This window comes from Pristiophorus japonicus, chromosome 6 (genome assembly GCF_044704955.1).
Source record: "Pristiophorus japonicus isolate sPriJap1 chromosome 6, sPriJap1.hap1, whole genome shotgun sequence".
In the NCBI taxonomy this organism is placed as follows: Eukaryota; Metazoa; Chordata; class Chondrichthyes; family Pristiophoridae; genus Pristiophorus; species Pristiophorus japonicus.
This window is the reverse complement of record NC_091982.1, coordinates 192527582-192549682: the sequence shown is the minus strand read 5'-3', so window position 1 is coordinate 192549682 and position 22101 is coordinate 192527582. Positions and strand designations below refer to the sequence as shown.

Sequence of the window (22101 nt, the reverse complement as noted above, 5' to 3'; positions counted from 1 at the left end):
GATAGGAAGGGGTGAGGCCTTGGAGTCATTTGAAAACAAGGATGAGAATTTTGAAATCGAGGCGTTGTTTAACTGGAAGAGCACAGGGGTGATAGGTGAACGGAACTTGGTGCGAGCCAGGACACGGGCAGCCGACTCCTGGATGACCTCAAGTTTACGTAGGGTAGAACGTGGGAGGCCAGCCAGGAGTGCATTGGAATAGTCAAGTCTAGAGGTAACAAAGACATGGATGAGGATTTCAGCAGCGGATGAGCTGCGGCAAGGGTGGAGATGGAGGATGTTATGGTGGTGGAAATAGGCGGTCTTGGATATGCCGCGAATATGTGGTCAGTAGCTCATTTCAGGGTCAAATATGATACCAAGGTTGCGAACAATCAGGTTCAGCCTCAGATAGATGTTAGGGAGAGGGATGGATAGATGCTAGGGAGAGGGATGGAGTCAGTGGCTAGTGAACAGTGTTTGTGGCGGGGACTGGAAACAATGCCTTCGGTCTTCCCAATATTTAGTTGGAGAAAATTTCTGCTCATCCAGAACTGGATGTCGGACAAGCAGTCTGACAATTTAGAGACCATGGAGGAGTCGAGAGAAGTGGTGGTGAGGTAGAGCTGGCTGTCATCAGCATACATAGGGAAACTGAAACTGTGTTTTTGGATGATGTCGCCAAGGGGCAGCATGTAGATGAGCAATAGGAGGGAATCAAGGTTGGATCCTTAGGGGACACCAGAGGTAATGATACAGGAGCGGGAAGAGAAGCCATTGCAGGTGATTGTCTGGCTTTGATTAGATAGATAAGAATGGAATCAGGCAAGTGCAGTCCCACCCAGCTGGATGGCAGTGGAGAGGCATTGGAGGAGGAGAGTGGTCAACCGTGTCAAAGGCTTCAGACAAGTCAAGAAGGACGAGGAGGGATAGTTTGCCTTTGTCACAGTCACAAAGGATATTACTTGTGACTTTTATGAGAGCTGGTTTGGTACTGAGGCAGGGGAGGATACCTGATTGGAGGGATTCAAACATGGAGTTGCGGGAAAGATGGGCACAGATTTGGGAGGCGACAACACGTTCAAGGACTTTGGAGAGGAAAGGTAAGTTGGAGATGGGGCAGTAGTTTGCAAGGATAGAGGGGTCAAGGGTTGGTTTTTTGAGGAGAGGGGTGATAACGGCAGATTTGAGGGTTAGGGTGACCGTACCCGAGGAGAAAGAACCGTGAACAATGTCAGCTAAAATGGGAGCCACGAAGATAAATGGGTGTTCAGCAGGTTAGTGGGAATAGGGTCAAGGGAGCAGGAAGTAGGTCTCATGGACAAGATGTGCGCGGAGAGGTCATGAGGAGAGATCGGAGAAACTGGAGAAAGATGTGAGTTCAGGGATAGGGCAGGGGCAACCTTAGAGGAAATTTGGCCTGGTGGACGACGAGAAGGAAGGAAAGTGGCAGAGGCAGCTGAACGGATTGTCTCAATCTTAGAAACAAAGAAATCGATGAGCTCCTCACACTTGTTGTTGGAGGTGAGGGTGGAGGAGACAGAGGAGAGGGGTTTGAGAAGCAGTAGAAAGAATTCATAAAAACCTGTTTCCCAAACACTGAGGAATCAATCATTGTGGTAGAAGTACCGATTACATCAGGAAACATTTCTATAATGTGGAAAAAAGATGAAGCAGAAGCCAGTCTTCCACTGACAGGTATGCAATCTTGTTTTTAAAATACTCCTGCATTTCTTCAAACTACTTCCCAAAGAGGAGTTTTTTGACATAAGAGAAATCCATTAAAATTTGTGGGAGGTTGATAATTCCAACAGTTTCAAGATTGAGACGTAGAGGTAGAAATATGTCTTGGGCGGTAGTGCAAAACTGGCGGTATTGCATCAGCCACCTGTTATATGCCATGCCAGATATTCATATCACTGACTTCAACGGAACTGAATATTAGGAGGGGAGCATAATAAGTGACCCATGCGATATTGCCCAAGACAAATTTTTAACCCATGATATGAAATTGTAGGTATAGTAAGCAAGGGTATATCAAAAATTTTAAGTATTTGGGTAATCTATTACTGTCAAGAGGCAGTTTATGCTCATCTCTTTGTATTGCTTTGTAAATCAGAAGACTACAAGGGATAATAAGGTCTTCAAAACCTCCAAGTAAATCAAGTGAAGCAAACTGAACTATTGTGATAGCATGGAATATATTGGAACAGCAGCTGAAACCAATATGACATTTGTGAAGCCAACATTCACCAAAGAAGCAAATCTTTCTATGATGAATGTAGGTGGGAGTTGTATTTGCCAGACAACTCACTGCAGCTAATTCTAGCTTTCTGTGGTCTTGGAGCAGTACTTCAGCTGAAAAATTTCTTGGAAATGGAGATACTGATAACCTCTAAACAGTTAACTAAGGTTACTTCGACAGCACCTCCCTCCTCTGTGACCTCTAGCACTGAGAAGCATGAGATCAGCAATGTTATGGGAAAACCACCACCTCCACGTTCCCCTCCAAATCATACCACACTGACCTGAAAATATACTGCAGTTCCTTCACATCAATCCTGGAATTGTCTACCTAACACTATTGCAGATGCACAAGAAGGCCTACCACCACCTTCTCAGGGCAACTAGAGATGGGTAATAAATGCATTCTTTCCTATGTCATCCACATAAGATTTTTTTTTAAATCCATGTATGTCAATGAGATCAGTGGTATTCAAAGAGATGTTTGAATCATGAGTGTAGATTGGAGTAATCGCAGTTCTTGGGTCAGAAAAAGTTCTTGAGTTCTGCCTCTATAAGAAATCAATCAAAATAGCTCAAGAATTAATCTATGATATCTTCAAGACAGATAGCCCATAACTACATTGTACTGGACACTCCTTGGCTTCCCCTGACATTAAGGTTTAGTGAATAAGCTAGAGGAAAGCTGCCTTAATTTAAAACTGGTTCTGGCTTCCTTTCCAATCATGCAGACCTCAACACAACCGATGGTCTTAAAATGGGTCAGCCCCACAATTAAGTTCAACGTCTTCTTTGAAAGACGTAGCTCTCTCAAGCATTAATTACCTATGCTTCTCTTCAGAATTAGATTGCAGAGATCTTGGTTCTCAAGATTTGACTCCTGGTGAGCGAAAAGATCATATAAACCTTTCCTGTCTTCAGGGGAAAAGGTCCATTACAGCACACTCAAAATTTGAAGCCTAGTATGGGGGAAAGTACCAGTATAATTTTCATGTGAAAAAAGTTCCATTGAAGATATCGGAGATGAGAACTGAACCAAAGCTTCAAAAATTGGAAATGGCGAATAACAAAGCAGAAAATACTTCATAAAAACCTTTCCTACTGACAGGGTAAAAGCTCTGACGCTGCTACCAGCAATGAGAGAAAAGTTGCTGTGGAATGATTTTCTGTGCAATGTGTGTTTGGGGGAAGATCAAATGTCAAAAGGTTCAAAACTCCCGAGAGGACACTGTTCCAAAGATTGACTGTTGGCTGGATGATGGTCCTGTCCTAAGGTATGTAGAGGATGAACGCATGAGGAAGAATCACCTTTGTCTGTAGACAGTAAAAGAAACAACTGATATTTAGATGCCTATCATTGAAACAAAATGTAATTAGGTTTCTATGTTTAGAGGTGAAACATCCATTTACATTTTTCAAAATTATGATGGTACTATAACAGAAAGTAGATGTTGTACAAAAACTTAACACATTAAAAATCTTGTTATAGAATTCTTAACTGTTAGCATACATACGAAAGTGAATTGGATTTCTGAGCCTCTGCGAGCCGCAGTCTTTTCGCGTGGTTCTTTCCTTGATAATGTGCCTGTGCCACAGCTGGGGAGCTAAAAGAAGCATCACAGAGTTTGCAGTAATCATTTGCTGTGGCCAGAATCACACGACCTGCTGTCTTGGTGGACCCTGACTGAATGGAAAATAACACTCATCAATAATTCACAAACATAAAGCAGGCAGGTAATGAATGTTAAGTCCCCAGAGAGCTCTCAGTAGACAAAAGAATAACCACAGAAATAGCTATTTGCTATCCTTGCACTGTATTTGTAGCAAAGACCAAAAGAGGCAATATTTAAGTACTCTAGTTATTTAAAACTGCAGTGTTAACAGAATTATGTTGTGGGTGCAGTTATAATACCACTTTTGTGTCACAATGCAGCCACTTCTGTTAAGAAAATGATATGACTATATTACGGTGTGAAATAAAGTCATGTGGTGTCAAGTCCGGTTTAAAAAGTGCACCAATGGGCTCCCTAGGGGCAAGGTTGGGTTAATTCTTCCTGCTTTATGAATGTATATTTAGTTCACCTCATTTTATTTAGAGAGTGCTCTCATTTAGCGTTTTAGCAGCACAATGTAGTAAGGATCCCTTGTGTAACTGAGCTGATGTCTGCTAAAGAGGACATTTCTGATTGGAGTCTGAACTATTTGGTTTCTCCGAGGCCCCACAGACAGGTGATGTACTTAACATTAGTGGGGTTTCCCTGGGTTTTGGCTAAGGCACATTACTGGGCTGGCCTTGAACGTCTGAAGATACCAGTGCGTGGTTCAGTGAATGCGATCAGTTCCCCAGTGAGTCCCACTATGTGTGGCAGAGTATTTTACTAGAGGGCTATCGTAGAGGATAGGTTGCTGATTGGAGCGTGGGCAGGTACAGCCGGAGCTGCGAGGTCGAGGCGAAGGAGCGGCGAGAGATTGCAGAGCGATGTGATCGGGGCCCAGGCAAGGCACAAGTTCGGGACCCAAGAGTTCATCTGGAGGAATGAACATGTGGATGTCCAAAGGAAGTAAGCACAAGGAACAGACGCAGTCAAAACAAATCCAAACCATCAGTCAACAGAAGGGCCGTGACTTTTGAATCTTGAGTAGGCTTTTAGCAGGAGTCTTATGCAGGGCCTAAATTGCCACCATAAATATTATGGTGGCCGGGATCATGACGGCGTAGAGTTAGGATCGCGATTTTTAGAATTTTAACTCCTCATCTGACCCTATCCTTCCCAATAGGGGAGGGGGGGTGGGGAGGGGGAAGGGGATTAAAATCTAGGCCAACATCTCAAGTAACTTACGAAAGGTCATCGAGCTGAAACAGTAACTCTGTTTCTCTCTCCACAGATGCTGCCTGACCTGCTGAGTATTTCCAGAATTTTGTTTTTATCTCTGGTAACTGAGATGTGTCTGAATTCTTTTGGAAGGAGAGAACAGTAGAAAGACCAAATTGATATAAGAATGAATTAAACCTTACTGGAGCACTTGAGCATGTAATCTAGGCTGACACTTCAGTGCAGGATGTGCCGTTTTTTGGATGAGACATTGGATTAATGCCCCATCTGTCTGTTCAGCTGGATGTATACAAGGCAATGAGACTTTTTTTCTCAAAACGAGCAGGGAGTTCTTCCGTTGTCCTGGTCAACATTCATATTTAATCAACACCACCATAAAATTAAACAAGTCATACATCTCATTGCTGCTCCCAACTCATGTACAACTGCACTTACGAAATTCCAAGTGTTCAACCTTTGGCCCACCATTTATCACAACATTTCTGCAACTACCGATCTGCTCAACCACAGCCTCACCACCACCTTTGATGCCCTAGTTACTATGAAAACCATTACTCACTCTCTTACCCTGGCCGTTCCCACCTGGTACGTCCCTGATCGCCGCTCTCTTAAGTCCAAGGAAATGGCATTACACTACTCGGTGTATTCCATAGGCCACCAACTAATGGGAAGGATAGAGGAGCAAATATGAAGGCAAATTACAGAGAGATGCAAGAACTATAAAGTGATAATGGGGGGGTTCAATTATCCTAATATAGACTGGGATATTAATAGTGTAAAGAGTAGAGAGGGGGAAGAATTTCTGAAGTGTGTTCAGGAGAACTTTCTTGATCAGTACATTCCCGGCCCATTGAGAAAGGAGGCATTGCTGGATCTGGTTCTGGAGAATGAGGTGAGTCAAGTGGAGCAAGTGTCAGTAGGGGAACATTTAGGGAACTATGATCACTGTATCAGAAGGTTTAGATTAACTATGGAAAAGGACAAGGAGTAACCTAGAGTAAAAATACTCAATTGAAGAAGGGACAATTTCAATGGGTTGAGACAGATCTGGCCCGGGTAAATTGGAATCAAAGATTGAGAGGCAAAACTGTAATCAAACACTGGGCTGCCTTTAAAGAGGAGATGGTTCGGGTACAGTCAAGCTACATTCCCACGAGGAGGAAAGGTAGGGAAATCAAAGCCAGAGCTCCCTGGATGATGAAAGAGAGAGCAAGTTGAAGCAGAAAATGGGGGGGGGGGGGGGGGGGGAAAGAGGGGGGCACGTATTGCAGATGTCAGGTTGAGAATACAAAGTGGGAACCAGGCTGAATATAGAAAGTTAAGAGGGGAAGTGAAAAAGGAAGTAAGCGGGGCAAAGAGAGAGTATGAGAATAGACTGGCAGCTAACATAAAATGGAATCCAAAGCACCTGGCTGATGCTTGTTTCCTCTGGGGGAACAGTGGCGGGTGACCATGGGTTTTTGGGGGTATGGCCTTGGGGCAGTCTGCTCCTTCAGGCTCGTGGCTGTTGGTGCTGTCGGTTGCCTGAGAGATGGAGCCGATCAGGGCATGGTATCACTACCGGTGCCTCTGCCCTGCTGAGGTCGCCTGCTTCGCAGCTCGTGTGTGTTGGCTGCTTGTGGCCACACTTTGTGGTGCCTGACTCTGGTCCCCGGGACGCAGGCTACGGCATTGGTAGACATATAGGGCCCAAGTTTCCACAGGATAAAAAACGGGCGCCCCTCCGAGCTGGGCGCCCGTTTTTCGCGCCTAAAACGGCGCCAGAAAAAAACGCGCTATTCTCGAGCGCTTTGCAGCTCCTTGTCTGTTTGGCGCGGCGCCCAGGGGGGCGGAGTCTACACTCGCGTCGATTTTGTAAGTGGGAGGGGCCGGGTACTATTTGAATTAGTTTTTTTCCTGCCGGCAACGCTGCGCGTGCGCGTTGGAGCGTTCGCGCACGCGCAGTGTGAAGGAAACATTGGCACTCAGCCATTTTTGTAGTTCTTTGTAGCTGTTTAATTTTTGAACATTTTTTTAATAAAAGCACATTGCCATCAGCACATCAGCACTGAGGCTTCTTGCAGCCTTCTCACTGTCTCCTTCCCCTCCCCACCCTCCACGGCAACAAACGGCGGTTTCCTCCCCCTCCCTCCCCTCCGCGGCGGCAACAAACCGCTGTCTCCTTCCCCTCCCTCCCCTCCATGGCAACAAACGGCGGTTTCCTACCCCTCCCTCCCCTCCACGGCGGCAACAAACCGCTGACTCCTTCCCCTCCCTCCCCTCCGCGGCGGCAAAAAACCGCTGTCTCCTTCCCCTCCGCGGCAACAAACAGCGGTTTCCTTCCCCACCCCCCGCGGCAACGAACGATGGCTGAAGCACTTTCACACAGGTAGGAAGATGGTTTATTTAATCTTTTCTTGGCTTATAAATGTTTATTCAGGTTGGATTTATTTGTATAATATTTGTAGAAGTATAAATAAGGATTGATTGTAGAATTTAATGACTTCCCTTCCCCCCCCCACCTCGTTCTGGACGCCTAATTTGTAACCTGCGCCTGATTTTTTAATGTGTAGAACAGGTTTTTTCAGTTCTATAAAAATCTTCACTTGCTCCATTCGACTTTAGTTTGGAGTACGTTTTCACTGTGGAAACTTTGAAATCAGGCGTCAGTGGCCGGATACGCCCCCTTTTGAAGAAAAAATTCTGTTCCAAAGTAGAACTGTTCTACCTCACTAGAACTGCAGAAAAAAAAATGTGGAGAATTGCGATTTCTAAGATAGTCCGTTCTCCACCAGTTGCTCCTAAAAATCAGGCGCAAATCATGTGGAAACTTGGGCCCATAAATACTAAATAGGTAGTAAGAGGGGTGGGGCCAACTAGGGGCCAAAAAGGAGACCCACGCATGGCAACTGAGGGCATGGCTGAGGTTGTAAATGAGTACTTTGCAGAAGATGCTGTCAAAATCATAGTGAAAGAGGAGGTAGTTGCGATACTGGATGGGATAAAGAGGTATTAGAAAGGCTAGCTGTACTTAATAAGTCACCAGGAACAGATGGGATGCATCCTAGGATGCTGAGCGAAGTAAAGATGGAAATTGCGGAGGTTCTGGCCATAATCATCCAATCCTCTTTAGATACGGGGATGGGGCCAGAGGACTGGAGAATTGCAAATGTTAACCCTTTTTTGAACATGGGTGCAAAAATAATCTGAGATAAAATTAACAGTTACTTGGACAATTGTAGATTACTTAAGGAAAGCCAGCATGGATTTGTTAAAGGCAATCGTGTTTAAATAACTTGACTGAGTTTTTGGATGCGGTAACAGAGAGTTGATGAGGGCAATGCGGTTGATGTGGTGTACATGGAATTCCAAAAGGCATTTGATAAAGTGGCCCATAAAAGTCTTGTCAGCAAAGTTGGTGCCCATGGAATAAAAGGGACAGTGGCAGGATGGATATGAAATTGTCTAAGTGACAGGAAACAGAAAGTATGTGTTGAACAGTTGTTTTTTATACTTGAGGGAGATATACAGTGGTGTTCCCCAGGGGTCAGTCCTAGGACCACTGCTTTTCTTTATATATATATTAATGACTTGGACTTGGGTGTACAGGGCACAATTTCAAAATTTGCAGATGACACAAAACTTGGAAGTATAGTGAACAATGAAGAGAACAGTGACCGACATCAGGAGGACATAGACAGGCTGGTAGAATGGACGGACACGTAGAGATGAAATTTAACGCAAAAAGTGAGAAGTGATACATTTTGGTAGGAAGAACAAGGAGAGGCAATATAAACTAAAGAGTACACTTCTAAAGGGGGTGCAGGAACAGAGAGACTTGGGGGCATATGTGCAGAAATCATTGAAGGTGGCAGGGCAGGTTGAGAACGCTGTTAAAAAAAAAGCATATGGGGCCTTGGCTTTATAAAGAAAGGCATAGAGTACAAAAGCAAGAAAGTTATGATGACCCTTTATAAAACACTGGTTCGGCCTTAACTGGAGTATTGTGTTCAATTCTGGGCACTGCACTTTAGGAAGGGTGCAGAAAAGATTTACAAGAATGGTTCCAGGGATAAGGGACTTCAGTTACGTGGATAGATGAAGTGCTGTTGCAGAGAGGCTGCACAGACTCGATGGGCCGAATGGGCTTCTTCTGTGCTTAGGTACTGGCCATAATCTTCCAATCTTCTTTAGATACTGAGGTGGTGCCAGAGGACTGGAGAAGTGCAAATGTTACACCCTTCATTGGACAAGGGTGCAAGGATAAACCCAGCAACTACAGGCCAGTCAGTTTAACCTCGGTGGTGGTGAAGCCTTTGGAAACGATAAGCCGGGACAAAATTAACAGTCATTTGGACAAGTGTAGATTAATTAAGAAAAGCCAGCACGGATCTGTTAAAGGCAAATCGTGTTTAAATAACCTGATTTGAGTTTTCTGATGAGGTAACAGAGAGGGTTGATGATGGCTATAACCGTTCTATAATTCTATAAGGCACAGACTTGAATGGATATGGCAGACAACTGATTTACCCATTCATCACCAGATTCACGGACCACATAAAGCATTATTGGGTCTTGCTCGCGTCTGCCAAAACTGCTCACTTTCAAGGATCATTCTGGAAGGCAAAGATAACCCCAGGCTACTTTTCTCTACTGCTAACTGTCTTCTTAAACCCCTCTCTCCCCTGTCTCCTCCACCATCACCTCCAACAAGTACAAGGAGTTCATAGACTTCTTTGTCTCTAAAATGGAGACCATTCGATCAGCTGTCTCTATCACTTCCCTTTCTTCCCCTAGCCCACCGAGCCAAACTTCCTCTAAGTTTCCCTCCTGCCCTAGCCTGAATCACATCTTTCATCAGTTTCTCTACGATCTCCCCCATGACCTCTCCGCGCTCATCTTGTCCATGAGACCCACTTCTTGTTCCCTCGACCCTATTTCAACGAATCTGCTGATCGCTCAACTTCCTTTTCTGGCTCTCTTGTTAGCTGACATTGTTAATGGTTTCTCTCCTCAAGTACTGTCCCCCTCTCCTTCAAATCTGCCGTCATTATCCCAATCCTTAAATAAACAACCCCTGATCCCTGAGTCGTTGCAAATTGTTGTCCCATCTCCAACTTCCCTTTCCTCTCCAAAGTCCTTAAACATAATGGGGCAAAAATTCCGAAGGGGACTTCCCACGGGCAAATCAATAAAGAATAGAAATAAAATGCGCACTTACCTGAAGCTGCTGCACCCGCTGGAACTCCCGATCCACCGGCCTCCTCTCCCTGCGACGCGCAGCGTGTGCACGTCGGGACATCCGCAGGAGTCACGTGTGCCTGGACAACCAATCACAGGTAAGTATTTTCTCATTCATTGTAATAGGAGTTTCGTAACTTACAAAACTCCTATTACAATGAAGGAGAAAAACCCCAAAATTCTCAAAAAATACATAAAACATTTAAAAAACACCTCACACAATAAACTAATAGAATTTAAAAATGTTACACATGTTTTTTTAAAGAAAAAAAAATTGCCGATTTTAAAAAAAAGTTAGGGTTAGCGTTTAAAATAACATTATCGGAGTGGGCAGGGTTTTAACATAAATATTTAAATTTTTTTATTTTAATCATGTTTTTTTCTATGTTTTTAAACTCTTACGCCTGTAAAAGTAGGCTATGCGTCTGCTTTTTCAGGCGCAAGAGTTTTGAGGACATTTGGGTAAATATCCCAAACTTCCATGTACAAATGTCCTCAAAACTCTTGCGCCTGAAAAAGCAGACGCATAGCCTGTGGATGATCTATCAAACTCCAGCTTGACAGATCGGAAAAGCTGGTTTCAGTGCGTGCGCATTGAAAACCGTCTTTTCCGATGCCTTCCCAGGTACGTAGAAACTTCGTACCGGCCCGGGACTTCGGAAATTCTGCCCCATTGTTGGTTCCCAAATCGGTGCCTTTCCTGCAACTCCGTGTTTGAATCCCTCCAATCAAGTTTCTACCCCTGCCACAGTACCGAAACAGTTGCCATCGAAGTCACAAATTGCATCCTTTGTGACTGTGATAAAGGTGAACTATTCCTCCTCGTCCTTCTCAACCTGTCTGCAGCCTTTGACACAGTTGACCACTCCATCCTTTCCAATGCCTCTCTACCGGCGTTCAGCTGCGTGGGACTACACTCACCTGGTTCCATTCTTAACTATCTAACCATAGCCAGAGAATCACCTGCAATGGCTTCTCTTCCTGCTCCAGCATTGTTACCTTTGGTGTCCCCCAAAGATCAATCCTTGGCCCACTCCTATTTCTCATCTAAATGCAGCCTCTCGGTGACATCTTCCGAAAACACAGCATCAGTTTCCACATGTACGCTGACGACACCCAGTTCTACCTCACCATTGTCTTCGGTCTCCGCCACAAACTCCATTCCCTCTCCTTAGCATCTGTTGGAGGCTGAACCAGACTGTTCACAACCTTGATGTCATATTGAACCCTGAAATGAGCTTCCGACCACATATCCACGGCATAACTAAGACCGCCTATTTCCACCTCTGTAATAGCGCTTGTCTCTGCCCCAGCTTATCTGCAGCTGAAACCCTCATCCATGCCTTTGTTACCGCTAGACTTGACTATTCCAATGCACTCCTGGCTGGCCTCCTGCGTTCTACCCTATGTAAACTTAAAGCCATCCAAAACTCTGCTGCCTGTGTCCTAACTCGCACCAAGTTCCGTTCACCCATCAGCCCTGTGCTCGCTGACCTCCATTGGCTTCCGGATAAGCAACGCTTCAATTTTAAAATTCTCATCCTGGTTTTCAATTCCCCCAATTTCCCACATTACAACAGTGACTACACTCCAAAAAGTACTTCATTGGCTGTAAAGCGCTTTGAGACATCCGGTTGTTGTGAAAGGCGCTATATAAATACAAGTTTTTCTTTCTTTCCATGGCCTCGCCCCTCCTTATCTTTAATCTCCTCCAGCCCCACAAACGCCATGAGGTAACTGTGCTCCTTTAATTCTGGCCTCTTGAGCATCCCCAATTTTAATCGCTCAACCATTGGTGTCCATGCCTTCAGCTGCCGAGGCTCAAAGCTCTGGAATTTCTTCGCTAAACTCTTCACTTCTCTACCACTCTATCCTCCTTTAAGACACTCCTTAAAACCTACCTCTTTGACAAAGCTATTAGTCATCTGCCTTCATTTCTCCTTATTGGCTCGGTATCAAATTTTGTGTCTTATAATACTGCAGTGTAGCACCTTGGGACGTTTTACTATGTTAAAGGTGCTATATACATACAAGTAGTTGTGTTTCTGGAACCTCATTTGCTTACAAAACAAGACTGATTTTACTTCAAAAGTATTTAAACCAAATCTGTTTATACACATGAAATGGTGTCCTGGCCACCATTTATTCCTCAGTTCATCACGACCAAGATAAGTTAGCCAGTAATTTATTTTATTTGCTGTTTGTGGGATGTTAATGTGTGGAAAGTATTACTATGTTTGCTTAAATAACAATAGTGACTGTACTTCAAAAGTAATGTATTGTTTATTAATGTATTGTTTATTAATGTATTGGGTTGTCCTGAGAACAGGAAAGGAACTACATAAATGCAAGTTCATTCCTTCTTAAAGATGTCACAAGAAGGTATATTCCACAGCCCAGTTTAGTCAGTATAGATTAGTAATGGTTGCCTAAACCTTTGTCCATAAATAAAACAAGCAACTGCCTAGATAGATGAATGCCCCTGGTCTTGTCTGCAGAGAATACTAAAGCTCTAACACCATGAGAAAAAAATCTAAGAAGAATCCATATGGTGGCAGAAAAGCTGTGGTACCATTTCCTAAGGTACCTGACAGACATTATTTTAGGTATAAATTTTACATGTGGTCTTAAGATTGCCATATCCTAATGTCAAACCATTAAAGATGGATTTACCATCACAATATGAAGCTGCAAAGCCAAAAGTAGAGCAGTCCATCTGAAAAGTTAAAAACATGTTAAGAAATCATGATTTTGAATGTTTGGGCAATTTCTAAAAATAAGTTAAAAATACTCCATGCATGTTACTACTAGTCGCACAAACTATTTAATTTTCCAGATGCCCCTCAAAGACCTTGGACAACCATCGATATTCATAAACTGAATTTCCCACCAAAGGCGGATGACAGGCTATAATGGTTGCCAAGTTGATCCTCACCATAATAGATGATAGATCCTGAGCAAGTTAACATTAAGCAGTAAGTTCTGACAACACCAATATTATATTTGCAAAACAGAGTCACAGGAGTTGGGAGTAAATATTTTTCTCATGTGTTTACAAAATTCTCTAGTCTATCTACAGTCTTACCAATTTGTCAAAGATTTTTTTTTTAAATCTGAGCTCTTTGAGCTCTGATGTGGAGCCTCTTCTGTAATGAAATGAATTGTACTTTCCATTAAAAGATGATTGGCAGGGCAGGCCATTTTAGGTGCCATGCTTTGAGGCACTGTTGGCATATCTAATAAGCATATCCAGCATCTCTTCCATCTCCTTCTCAGATGTTTCCTTCAAAAAGGGTGTCTGTAGCAGCTTCATTTTGTGGTTCATAATGAAACCAAAAATTAAGCTAGATGTACCCTGTGCAACTAAGAATCTCTTGAATATCCAACCCCATACCTTGCTGCAAGAGCTTTGCAATTAGTATAAACTTGCCCCTATGAATGACATTAATCTGCATTACGTTATTGTGAGTAATAAGCCAGGCTTTTGTTTGTAATGCATTCTGGACATAATCTTCTTTCAAAAATTAAATTGGCTGGATTCTTTCACTGAGGCCACAAGGATCCTAGCTAGGATGACAACTTGCACACTTAGCCCATGAGATATTTGTGAGGAATCCACAACAGATGAACTAAAAATAGCTGTTTATGCAGCTATGGGGATGTCATGTCACTGTAACTGAGTTAAAGTGATCTGTTTTCTCAAACAGCTTTAGTGGAGGCAGAGCAATACCAATGTGCATGAAAGTCTGCAAGATTCAGGTAGTTCTTGCTCCAAGCAAGGCCCGTAAGTTTTGCATTTTACCTTTTATGTTGTTACTATTTCTTCGGTGTCTGAAACAATAGCAATATTTAAGTAGCAGCCTTGGCCCAGTGGTAGCACATTTACCTCTGAGTCAGAAGGTCATGGATTCAAGCCCCACTCCAGAGACATGACTACATCATCTACGCTGACATTTTAGTGCAGTACTGAGGGAACGGTGCTGTTTACCAGATGAGACATTAAATCAAAGCTCTGTCTGTCCTCTCAGACGGATTTTAAAGATCCCATGGTGCTATTTCAAGAGCCGAATCCCTCAACCAACATCACTAAAAAACAGATAATCAAATTTCTTGTTGATACCCAATTTTAACTGTACTGCAAATTGTTAAGAATTTGTAAGAGTAAAAAATAGTGGACTTATCTCCTCTAATTGGATTTTGGTGTAAGGTTAGCAAATTTGTCTGGGGTGTGAAATAAATATAGTGAGAGAGGAAGTATTAAGGGGTTTAGCAGCTTTGAAAGTAGATAAATCCCCAGGCCCGGATGAAATGCATCCCAGGCTGTTGAGCGACGTAAAAGAGGAAATAGCAGAGGCCTTGACCATCATTTTCCAGTCCTCTTTGGATCTGGGCATAGTGCCGGAAGATTGGAGGACTGCTAATGTAGCACCCTTGTTTAAGAAGGGAGAGAGGGATAGGCCGAGTAATTACAGGCCTGTCAGCCTAACCTCAGTGGTGGGAAAATTATTGGAAAAAAATCCTTAAATGACAGGATAAATCTACATTTGGAAAGGCAAGGATTAATTAGGGAGTCAGCACGGATTTGTTAAGGGAAGATCGTGTTTGACTAACCTGATTGAATTTTTTGAGGAGGTAACCAAGAGGGTCGATGAGGGTAGTGCGTACGATGTATATATGGACTTTAGCAAGGCTTTTGATAAGGTCCCGCACGGTAGACTGGTCATGAAGGTTAAAGCCCATGGGATCCAGAGCAAAGTGGCAAGTTGGATCCAAAATTGGCTTGGAGGTAGGAAGCAAAGGCTAATGATTGATGGATGTTTGTGTGACTGGAAGGATGTTTCTGTGTTATATATTGTGATATATATCAACGATTTAGATTTGAATATAGGGAGTATGATTAAGAAGTTTGCAAACAACACTAAAATTGGCTGCGTGGTTGATAATGAAGAGGAAAGTCATAGGCTGCAGGAGGATATCAACCTACTGGTCAGGTGGGCAGAGCAGTAGCAAATGGAATTTAATTCAGAGAAGTGTGAGGTGATGCACTTTGGGAGGGCTAAAAGGAAAGGGTATACACATTAAGCGGTAGGCCACTTAATAGTGTAGATAAACAAAGGGACCTTGGAGTGCTTGTCCACAGATCCCTGAAAGTAGCAGGCCAGATGGATAAGGTGGTTAAGAATGCTTGCCTTTATTGACCAAGTTATAGAATATAAGAGCATGGAGGTTAAGCTTAAATTGTATAATACTTTGGTTAGGTGACAGTTGGAGTACTGCGTGCAGTTCTGGTCACCGTATTATAGGAAGGATGTGATTGCACTGGAGAGGGTGCAGAGGAGGTTTACTAGGATGCTGCCTGGAATGGAGAATCTTAGTTATGAGGACAGATTAGATAGGCTGGGAGGAGGTTGAGAGGAAACCTCATTGAGGTGTACAAAATTTTGAGGGGCCTGCACATAATGGATAGTAAGGGCCTATTTCCATTGGTGGAAGGGTTTATTATGAAGGGGCATAGTTTTAAGGTGGTTGGTGGAAGGTTTAGAGGGGATTTGGGGGGGTGCTTCTTTACGCAGAGGGTTATGGGGATCTGGAACTCGCTGCCTAGAAGAGTGGTGGATGCAGAAACCCTCACCCTCAAGAGATGGTTGAATGGGCACTTAAAAGTGCAGTACCCTGCAGGGTTACGGACCTAGAGCTGGTAACTGGGATTATACGGGATGACCTTTTGTTGGATGGCGCAGGTATAATGATAAAGTACTACAGGGAATCGAATACAGCCAGGGTGATCGCCTGGACTAGTTTCGATCACCTGGATGGGTCGGAGAGGAATTTTCCCAGATTTTTTCTCCCAAAATTGGCCTGGGTTTTTAAATCTGTTTTTTTCCTCTCCCAGGAGATCACATGGATCCGGTTGGGGATGGAGTGTAGAATGTTTCAGTATAAGGGGTGTCACAGTTGTGAGAAGCGGAATGGTTAGGCTGGGTGCTCTTTGCCTTTCCGTTATTGTTCATAGGTTTATATGTCACCTTTAGGGCTGCTGACCAAGCGCCGTGCGGTTCTTTGTCGGCCGGTGTGGATACGATGGGCCGAAATGGCCTCCTTCTGCGCTGTAAATTTCTATGTTTCTATGTGAACCAGGGTTAATATAAATGAATGGGTGCTTTATATGAATGCAAGTGTTTACTTTTTCAAGTTGCAGTGAGTGCTGGAAAATTCACTATACGAACACAGTATTATTTACATACCGTTAATATTCAATTACAGTAGTACCAATTGAATTATACAGCTATGCAGGAAACAAATAATAGCTACAATTTTCAGTAATTTCTCCAAATCTGGATCTTTGCCAATACTACCATATATTTATGTTACCTGGGATGCCGGTGGATGAAGTTGTGTGGTTGGCTGATCTACAGGATGAATCACTTTTGGAGTAGCCACACACTGATGCCCAGCATAATAATTACGTAGTTTCTTTGAGTGGTTTTTACCCTAAAAAAATACATTTTATTGAATTATTTGGGTTGAGAGAACATATACACTCTGCATAGTAAGCTTATATATTTTGATACTCTGCACTACAAGTACAAAAATATGCGCACCAGCAAGTAGCAAAATATGGTTGGTATCTCGCACAAGAAATAAAAATTGTGCTGCCTTTCTTAACTTTGCCCTGCTTTTCTTTAGCTTTTTGGCCTATGCCTATTTTCCAAACTCTTTTCTTCCTTTCTCCACATTTTGATAACCTTCATAAGAACATAAGAAATAGGAAGAGGAGTAGGCCATACGGCCCCTCGAGCCTGCTCCACCATTCAATAATATCATGGCTGAACTGATCATGGACTCGGCTCCACTTTCCTGCCCGCTCCCCATAACCCCTTATCCCCTTATCGTTTAAGAAACTGTCTATTTCTGTCTTAAATTTATTTAATGTCCCAGCTTCCACAGCTCACTGAGGCAGCGAATTCCATAGATTCACAACCCTCAGAGAAGACATTTTTCCTCATCTCTGTTTTAAATGGGCAGCCCCTTATTCTAAGATCTTGCCCTCTAATTCTAGTCTCCCCCGCCAGTGGAAACATCCTCTCTGCATCCACCTTATCAAGCTCCCTCATAATCTTATACATTTCGATAAGATCACCTCTCATTCTTCTGAATTCCAATGAGTAGAGGCCCAACCTTCTCAACCTTTCCTCATAAGTCAACCTCCTCATCCCCGGAATCAACCTAGTGAACCTTCTCTGAACTGCCTCCAAAGCAAGCATATCCTTCGTAAATATGGAAACCAAAACTGCACACAGTATTCCAGGTGTGGCCTGTACAGCTGTAACAAGATTTCCCTGCTTTTATACTTCATCCCCTTTGCAATAAAGGCCAAGATTCCATTGGCCTTCCTGATCACTTGCTGTACCTGCATACTATCCTTCTGTGTTTCATGCACAAGTACCCCCAGGTCCCGCTGTACTGCAGCACTTTGCAATCTTTCTCCATTTAAATAATAATTTGCTCTTTGATTTTTTTTTCTGCCAAAGTGCATGATCTCACACTTTCCAACATTATAATCCATCTGCCAAATTTTTGCCCACTCACTTAGCCTGTATGTCCTTTTGCAGCTTTTTTATGTCCTCCTCACACATTGCTTTTCCTCCCACCATCTTTGTATCGTCAGCAAACTTGGCTACGTTACACTCAGGCCCTTCTTCCAAGTCGTTAATATAAATTGTAAATAGTTGGGGTCCCAGCACTGATCCCTGCGGCAACCCACTCGTTCCTGATTGCCAACCAGAGAATGAACTATTTATCCTGACTCTCTGTTTTCTGTTTGTTAGCCAATCTTCTATCCATGCTAATATATTACCCCCAACCCAGTGAACTTTTATCTTGTGCAGTAACCTTTTGTGTGACACCTTGTCAAATGCCTTCTGGAAGTCCAAATACACCATAACCACTGGTTCCCCTTTATCCACCCTGTTTGTTACATCCTCAAAGAATTCCAGCAAACTTGTCAAACATGACTTCCCCTTCATAAATCCATGCTGACTCTGCCTGACCAAATGTCCTGTTACTGCTTCTTTAATAATGGACTCCAACATTTTCCCAACCACAGATGTAAGGCTAACTGGTCTATAGTTTCCTGCTTTTTGTCTGCCTTCTTTTTTGAATAGGGGCGTTACATTTGCAATTTTCCAATCTGCTGGGACCTCCCCAGAATCAAGGAATTTTGGTAAATTACAACCAATGCATCCACAATCCCTGCCGCTACTTCTCTTAAGACCCTAGGATGCAAGCCATCAGGTCCAGGGGATTTATCTGCCTTTAGTCCCATTATCTTACTGAGTACCACCTCCTTGGCGATTGTGATTGTGTTAAGTTCCTCCTCCCCCTATAGCCCCTTAACTATCAACTGTTGGAATATAGTTAGTGTCCTCTACCGTAACGACCGATACAAAATACTTGTTTACAGTTTCTGTCATTTCTATGTTCCCCATTACTAATTCCCCGGTCTCATCCTCTAAGGGACCAACATTTACTTTAGCCACCCTTTTCCTTTTTATATACCTATAGAAACTCTTGCTATCTGTTTTTATATTTTGTGCTAGTTTCCTTTCATAGTCTATCTTCCCTTTCTTAATCATTTATTTAATCATTCTTTGCTGGCTTTTAAAAGCTTCCCAATTTTCTGTCCTCCCACTAGTTTTGGCTACTTTGTATGCCCTTGTTTTAAAATCGGATACTTTCCTTTATTTCTTTAGTTAGCCACGGATGGCTTTCTTTTCTCTTGCACCCTTTCCTCCTTATGCTTATCTCCAATTGTCTCCAAAATGAATTTGAAAGAGACAAATTAAGACAGAGACTAAGATGACAAGGCATTTCTTATATAATTAAAACAAAGTAATGTCAGATCAATGATCTTTTGTCCTAACTGCCGAGTTCAGATGAAAGGTTAACCCGATGTTTCTCTCTCCACAGATGCTGCCCGACCTCGTGAGTGTTTCCATCATTTTCTGTTTTTATTATGAAAATGCAGTATGCTTTGCTTACAGAAAAATGTCATTGGGATAATTTTCATAGCCAAATATTGAAAATTAAGGTGCATGATTCATAGATATAAAGCACACCCACACTTCTGCTGGGTAAGGCTTCTTGCCTGCAGCACAAAGTCAGAGCATGGCCCCTTGTATTTCACCCAATAACCACACCCATCACTATCTATGACACAGCACTAGTACCACTGATGTGAAAAAATTCATGGTTATTCAATTAATTTCCAGTTGAGAGACAAGATAAAGGTGACACATAAAATAAAAATAGAAAGAAACTGTTAAAATTAAAAATCTGTAACAACTATTTTGAACCTGTGGATGGTGTCTCAGTACTTTTCAGGTTACTAGGAAACAATATATGTAGCTGATGATATGGAAGCTAATTGGCCTCCTTCATGTGAAATCAGACAGAAGCCTTCAGGATTTGCATTCTATAGCTCTTTCACTTGGCTCGTTTAGGAAGCCGTCTGCTATTTGAGAATGCAAATGATGACTTTCTTGCATGCCAACAGTTTTATAGTTGCGAACAAACTTTAGTATTCAGGTACAAAATCTGTGCTTTATTTTTACAGTAACATTTCAACTAACCATGCTTTTGTGACACAATATAAATAATCCATGATTCTTCAGTAATTAAGTGACTTATTAAGATTGTCCAATGTAGAGTGATAGAGAATTCAAGCTCTGCAGCCTGGCTGCAGTTTTGAGAAAACACAGACCACATTGCATTAAGTCATCAATCAACTTGACATTTTAGGACCTTGGGTAGCGAGCCAATTAAAGGTTAACAGACTATCAATTGAGCCAATAAGGTCAAAGAAGGCGAGTTCTTTTCTGTAAATTGAACCAGGTATAAGTACAGCCATTTTGGCCATGTGGTCTCAGAAGGACTTAAAGCCAGAAGCTTGTTGCTGCTGCCAGAATAAAGTTACATTAAAACTACAACTGGAGTTCGTATTTCATTGGGAATTAAGAGATCTAACATAGAGACTAAAAAAGCTCTTGTAACACTGCACCCAACTTTGCAGCTATTAGAATTGTTGTGCGATTGCAAAGAATATCTATCTATTATATATTAAAATTTGCACACACTTCAATTATAAAATTGCATTTTCACATTTATAACAGAAATCTTCTATCCGAGCTGGTCAGGCTGTAATTACATCCTACTGCTCCTAAGCTGTGACTAGAGAAACTCGTATGCCCCAAGCAACTCTTACTTCTCTCCTTCCCAAATTACCTAAAGTTTTGCTATTTAACGATAAGCTGGTCAATAACCTGGGGTGTTGCACCAGGCAAAGTCAAGCCCTGCATCAGGTGCAGTGGGGAGGAGGGAAGGAGAGGCAGTGAGGGAAAGGGTAGGGGGTAGAATAGGGGAAATGGGAAGTTATTTTAATATTCCTCCTTTCCTCAGCACCCCTCATCACCTCCCCCCCTACTCAATTCTCTCCTCCTTTCTCCTACCTCCTCCTCATTAACTCACCCTTCGCCCTCCTTTCCTTGCCTTCATTTTTCCCCTTTTGCTCTTCTGAAACATTTTTCCTGTAATCCTGTAATGTATGTAGCACTCAAATCACTGACTCCACACAGTCTGGTGTTGTAACTCCAGAGTGCCCTTCAGGTGTGGTGGTCAGCCTTTTATACTCTGTCTCGCAGGTACTTTCGGGTCTCCCACCACAGTGCCCCTTGTGGTGCACCATTGTAACTATGCATTTAATGTACATGGACAATACATCAGATCTCACTCCCCCCCCCCCCCCCCAGTTCCAAAAGCAAATTGCCGGTGACCTCGGCCTGGTTCGTCTTGGTTGATTTGTGAGTGAGAATCCATGACCATCCACTTCCCTCTCTTCCCACCCCCCCATATAGAGATTATGCTTGCGATCCGGTGCATGCCTTACATGGGTGATACAAGTACACAAACATAATCTCCAGTAGAAAGTAGGTACACATGGACAGTACATTTGTATGTGTTGAAGAGTTATATCAAAAGGTTGCAGGTACACTGAACAGTTATTAAATCTCAACTCCACTGGGTGAGGTGTGGTGGCGGCATACTGCCCCTTTTTGCCCGAGGTAATGGGCTGCGCTGAGACAGGGTATGGCAACTGGTGCATTGCCTCCGTTCTCAGAAAATAGTTGCCTTTTGCGGCTTGTCTGCAGCCGCTGAACAATTGCATAAATCACACAAAATCAGAAATCGCGTTAATCCATTAGTCATGTTAGTCACAGATCCATTAACCCTTTTAACTGTGCATTGTGATAGTAACTCTTTTCACCAATCATTTTAATCACAGTAATCATTTTAGCATCAAAATATTAACTCGTCATAAATCACGTCATCATACAAATCACAGTAATCATTTTGACTCACTCTTGCCCTTACAAAAGTCTCTTTGTGGGGACCACCAACGGTGTAAGGCCCCTTTAAGACTCCCGGGTAAATTTCCCTTTTAAGACGCCATTTTGATTTTTTCCACAAGGTTTCTACTGGATGCCGCCATTTTAGGTGCTCTGCTGGTGCCTGCCTGCCTCTCTCTGCTGCCACGAGGCTCGCCTCCATCTTGAACTCGCTGTGCTGCTGCCTGCTCTCCCTCTCTCTCTCCCCGCAAACAGCTGGCACCAAAACGGCCCAGAAGAGCACTCCAGCCACGGGCGGAGTGAAGAAGCCTCATCGCTACAGACCCGGCACCGTGGATCTGAGGGAGATTCGCCGCTACCAGAAATCCACCAAGCTGCTGCCTGCTTTCCCTCTTTATTCTCCAGCTTGGTCGGCACTG

The 22101-nt window shown here is 43.1% G+C and overlaps 1 protein-coding gene across 1 annotated transcript in view; it reads right to left on the bottom strand.

Moving 5' to 3' along the window:
• zmat3 (zinc finger, matrin-type 3) overlaps window positions 1–22101 on the bottom strand; it is a 60155-nt gene that overhangs the window by 18708 nt on the left and 19346 nt on the right. Inside the window, exons 4-5 of the mRNA XM_070884067.1 lie at window positions 16650–16769; window positions 3738–3907 (exon numbers count right to left, since the gene is read on the bottom strand). Of these exons, the coding sequence (XP_070740168.1) occupies window positions 3738–3907; window positions 16650–16769 (290 nt within the window). The remainder of the gene's footprint in view (window positions 1–3737; window positions 3908–16649; window positions 16770–22101) is intronic.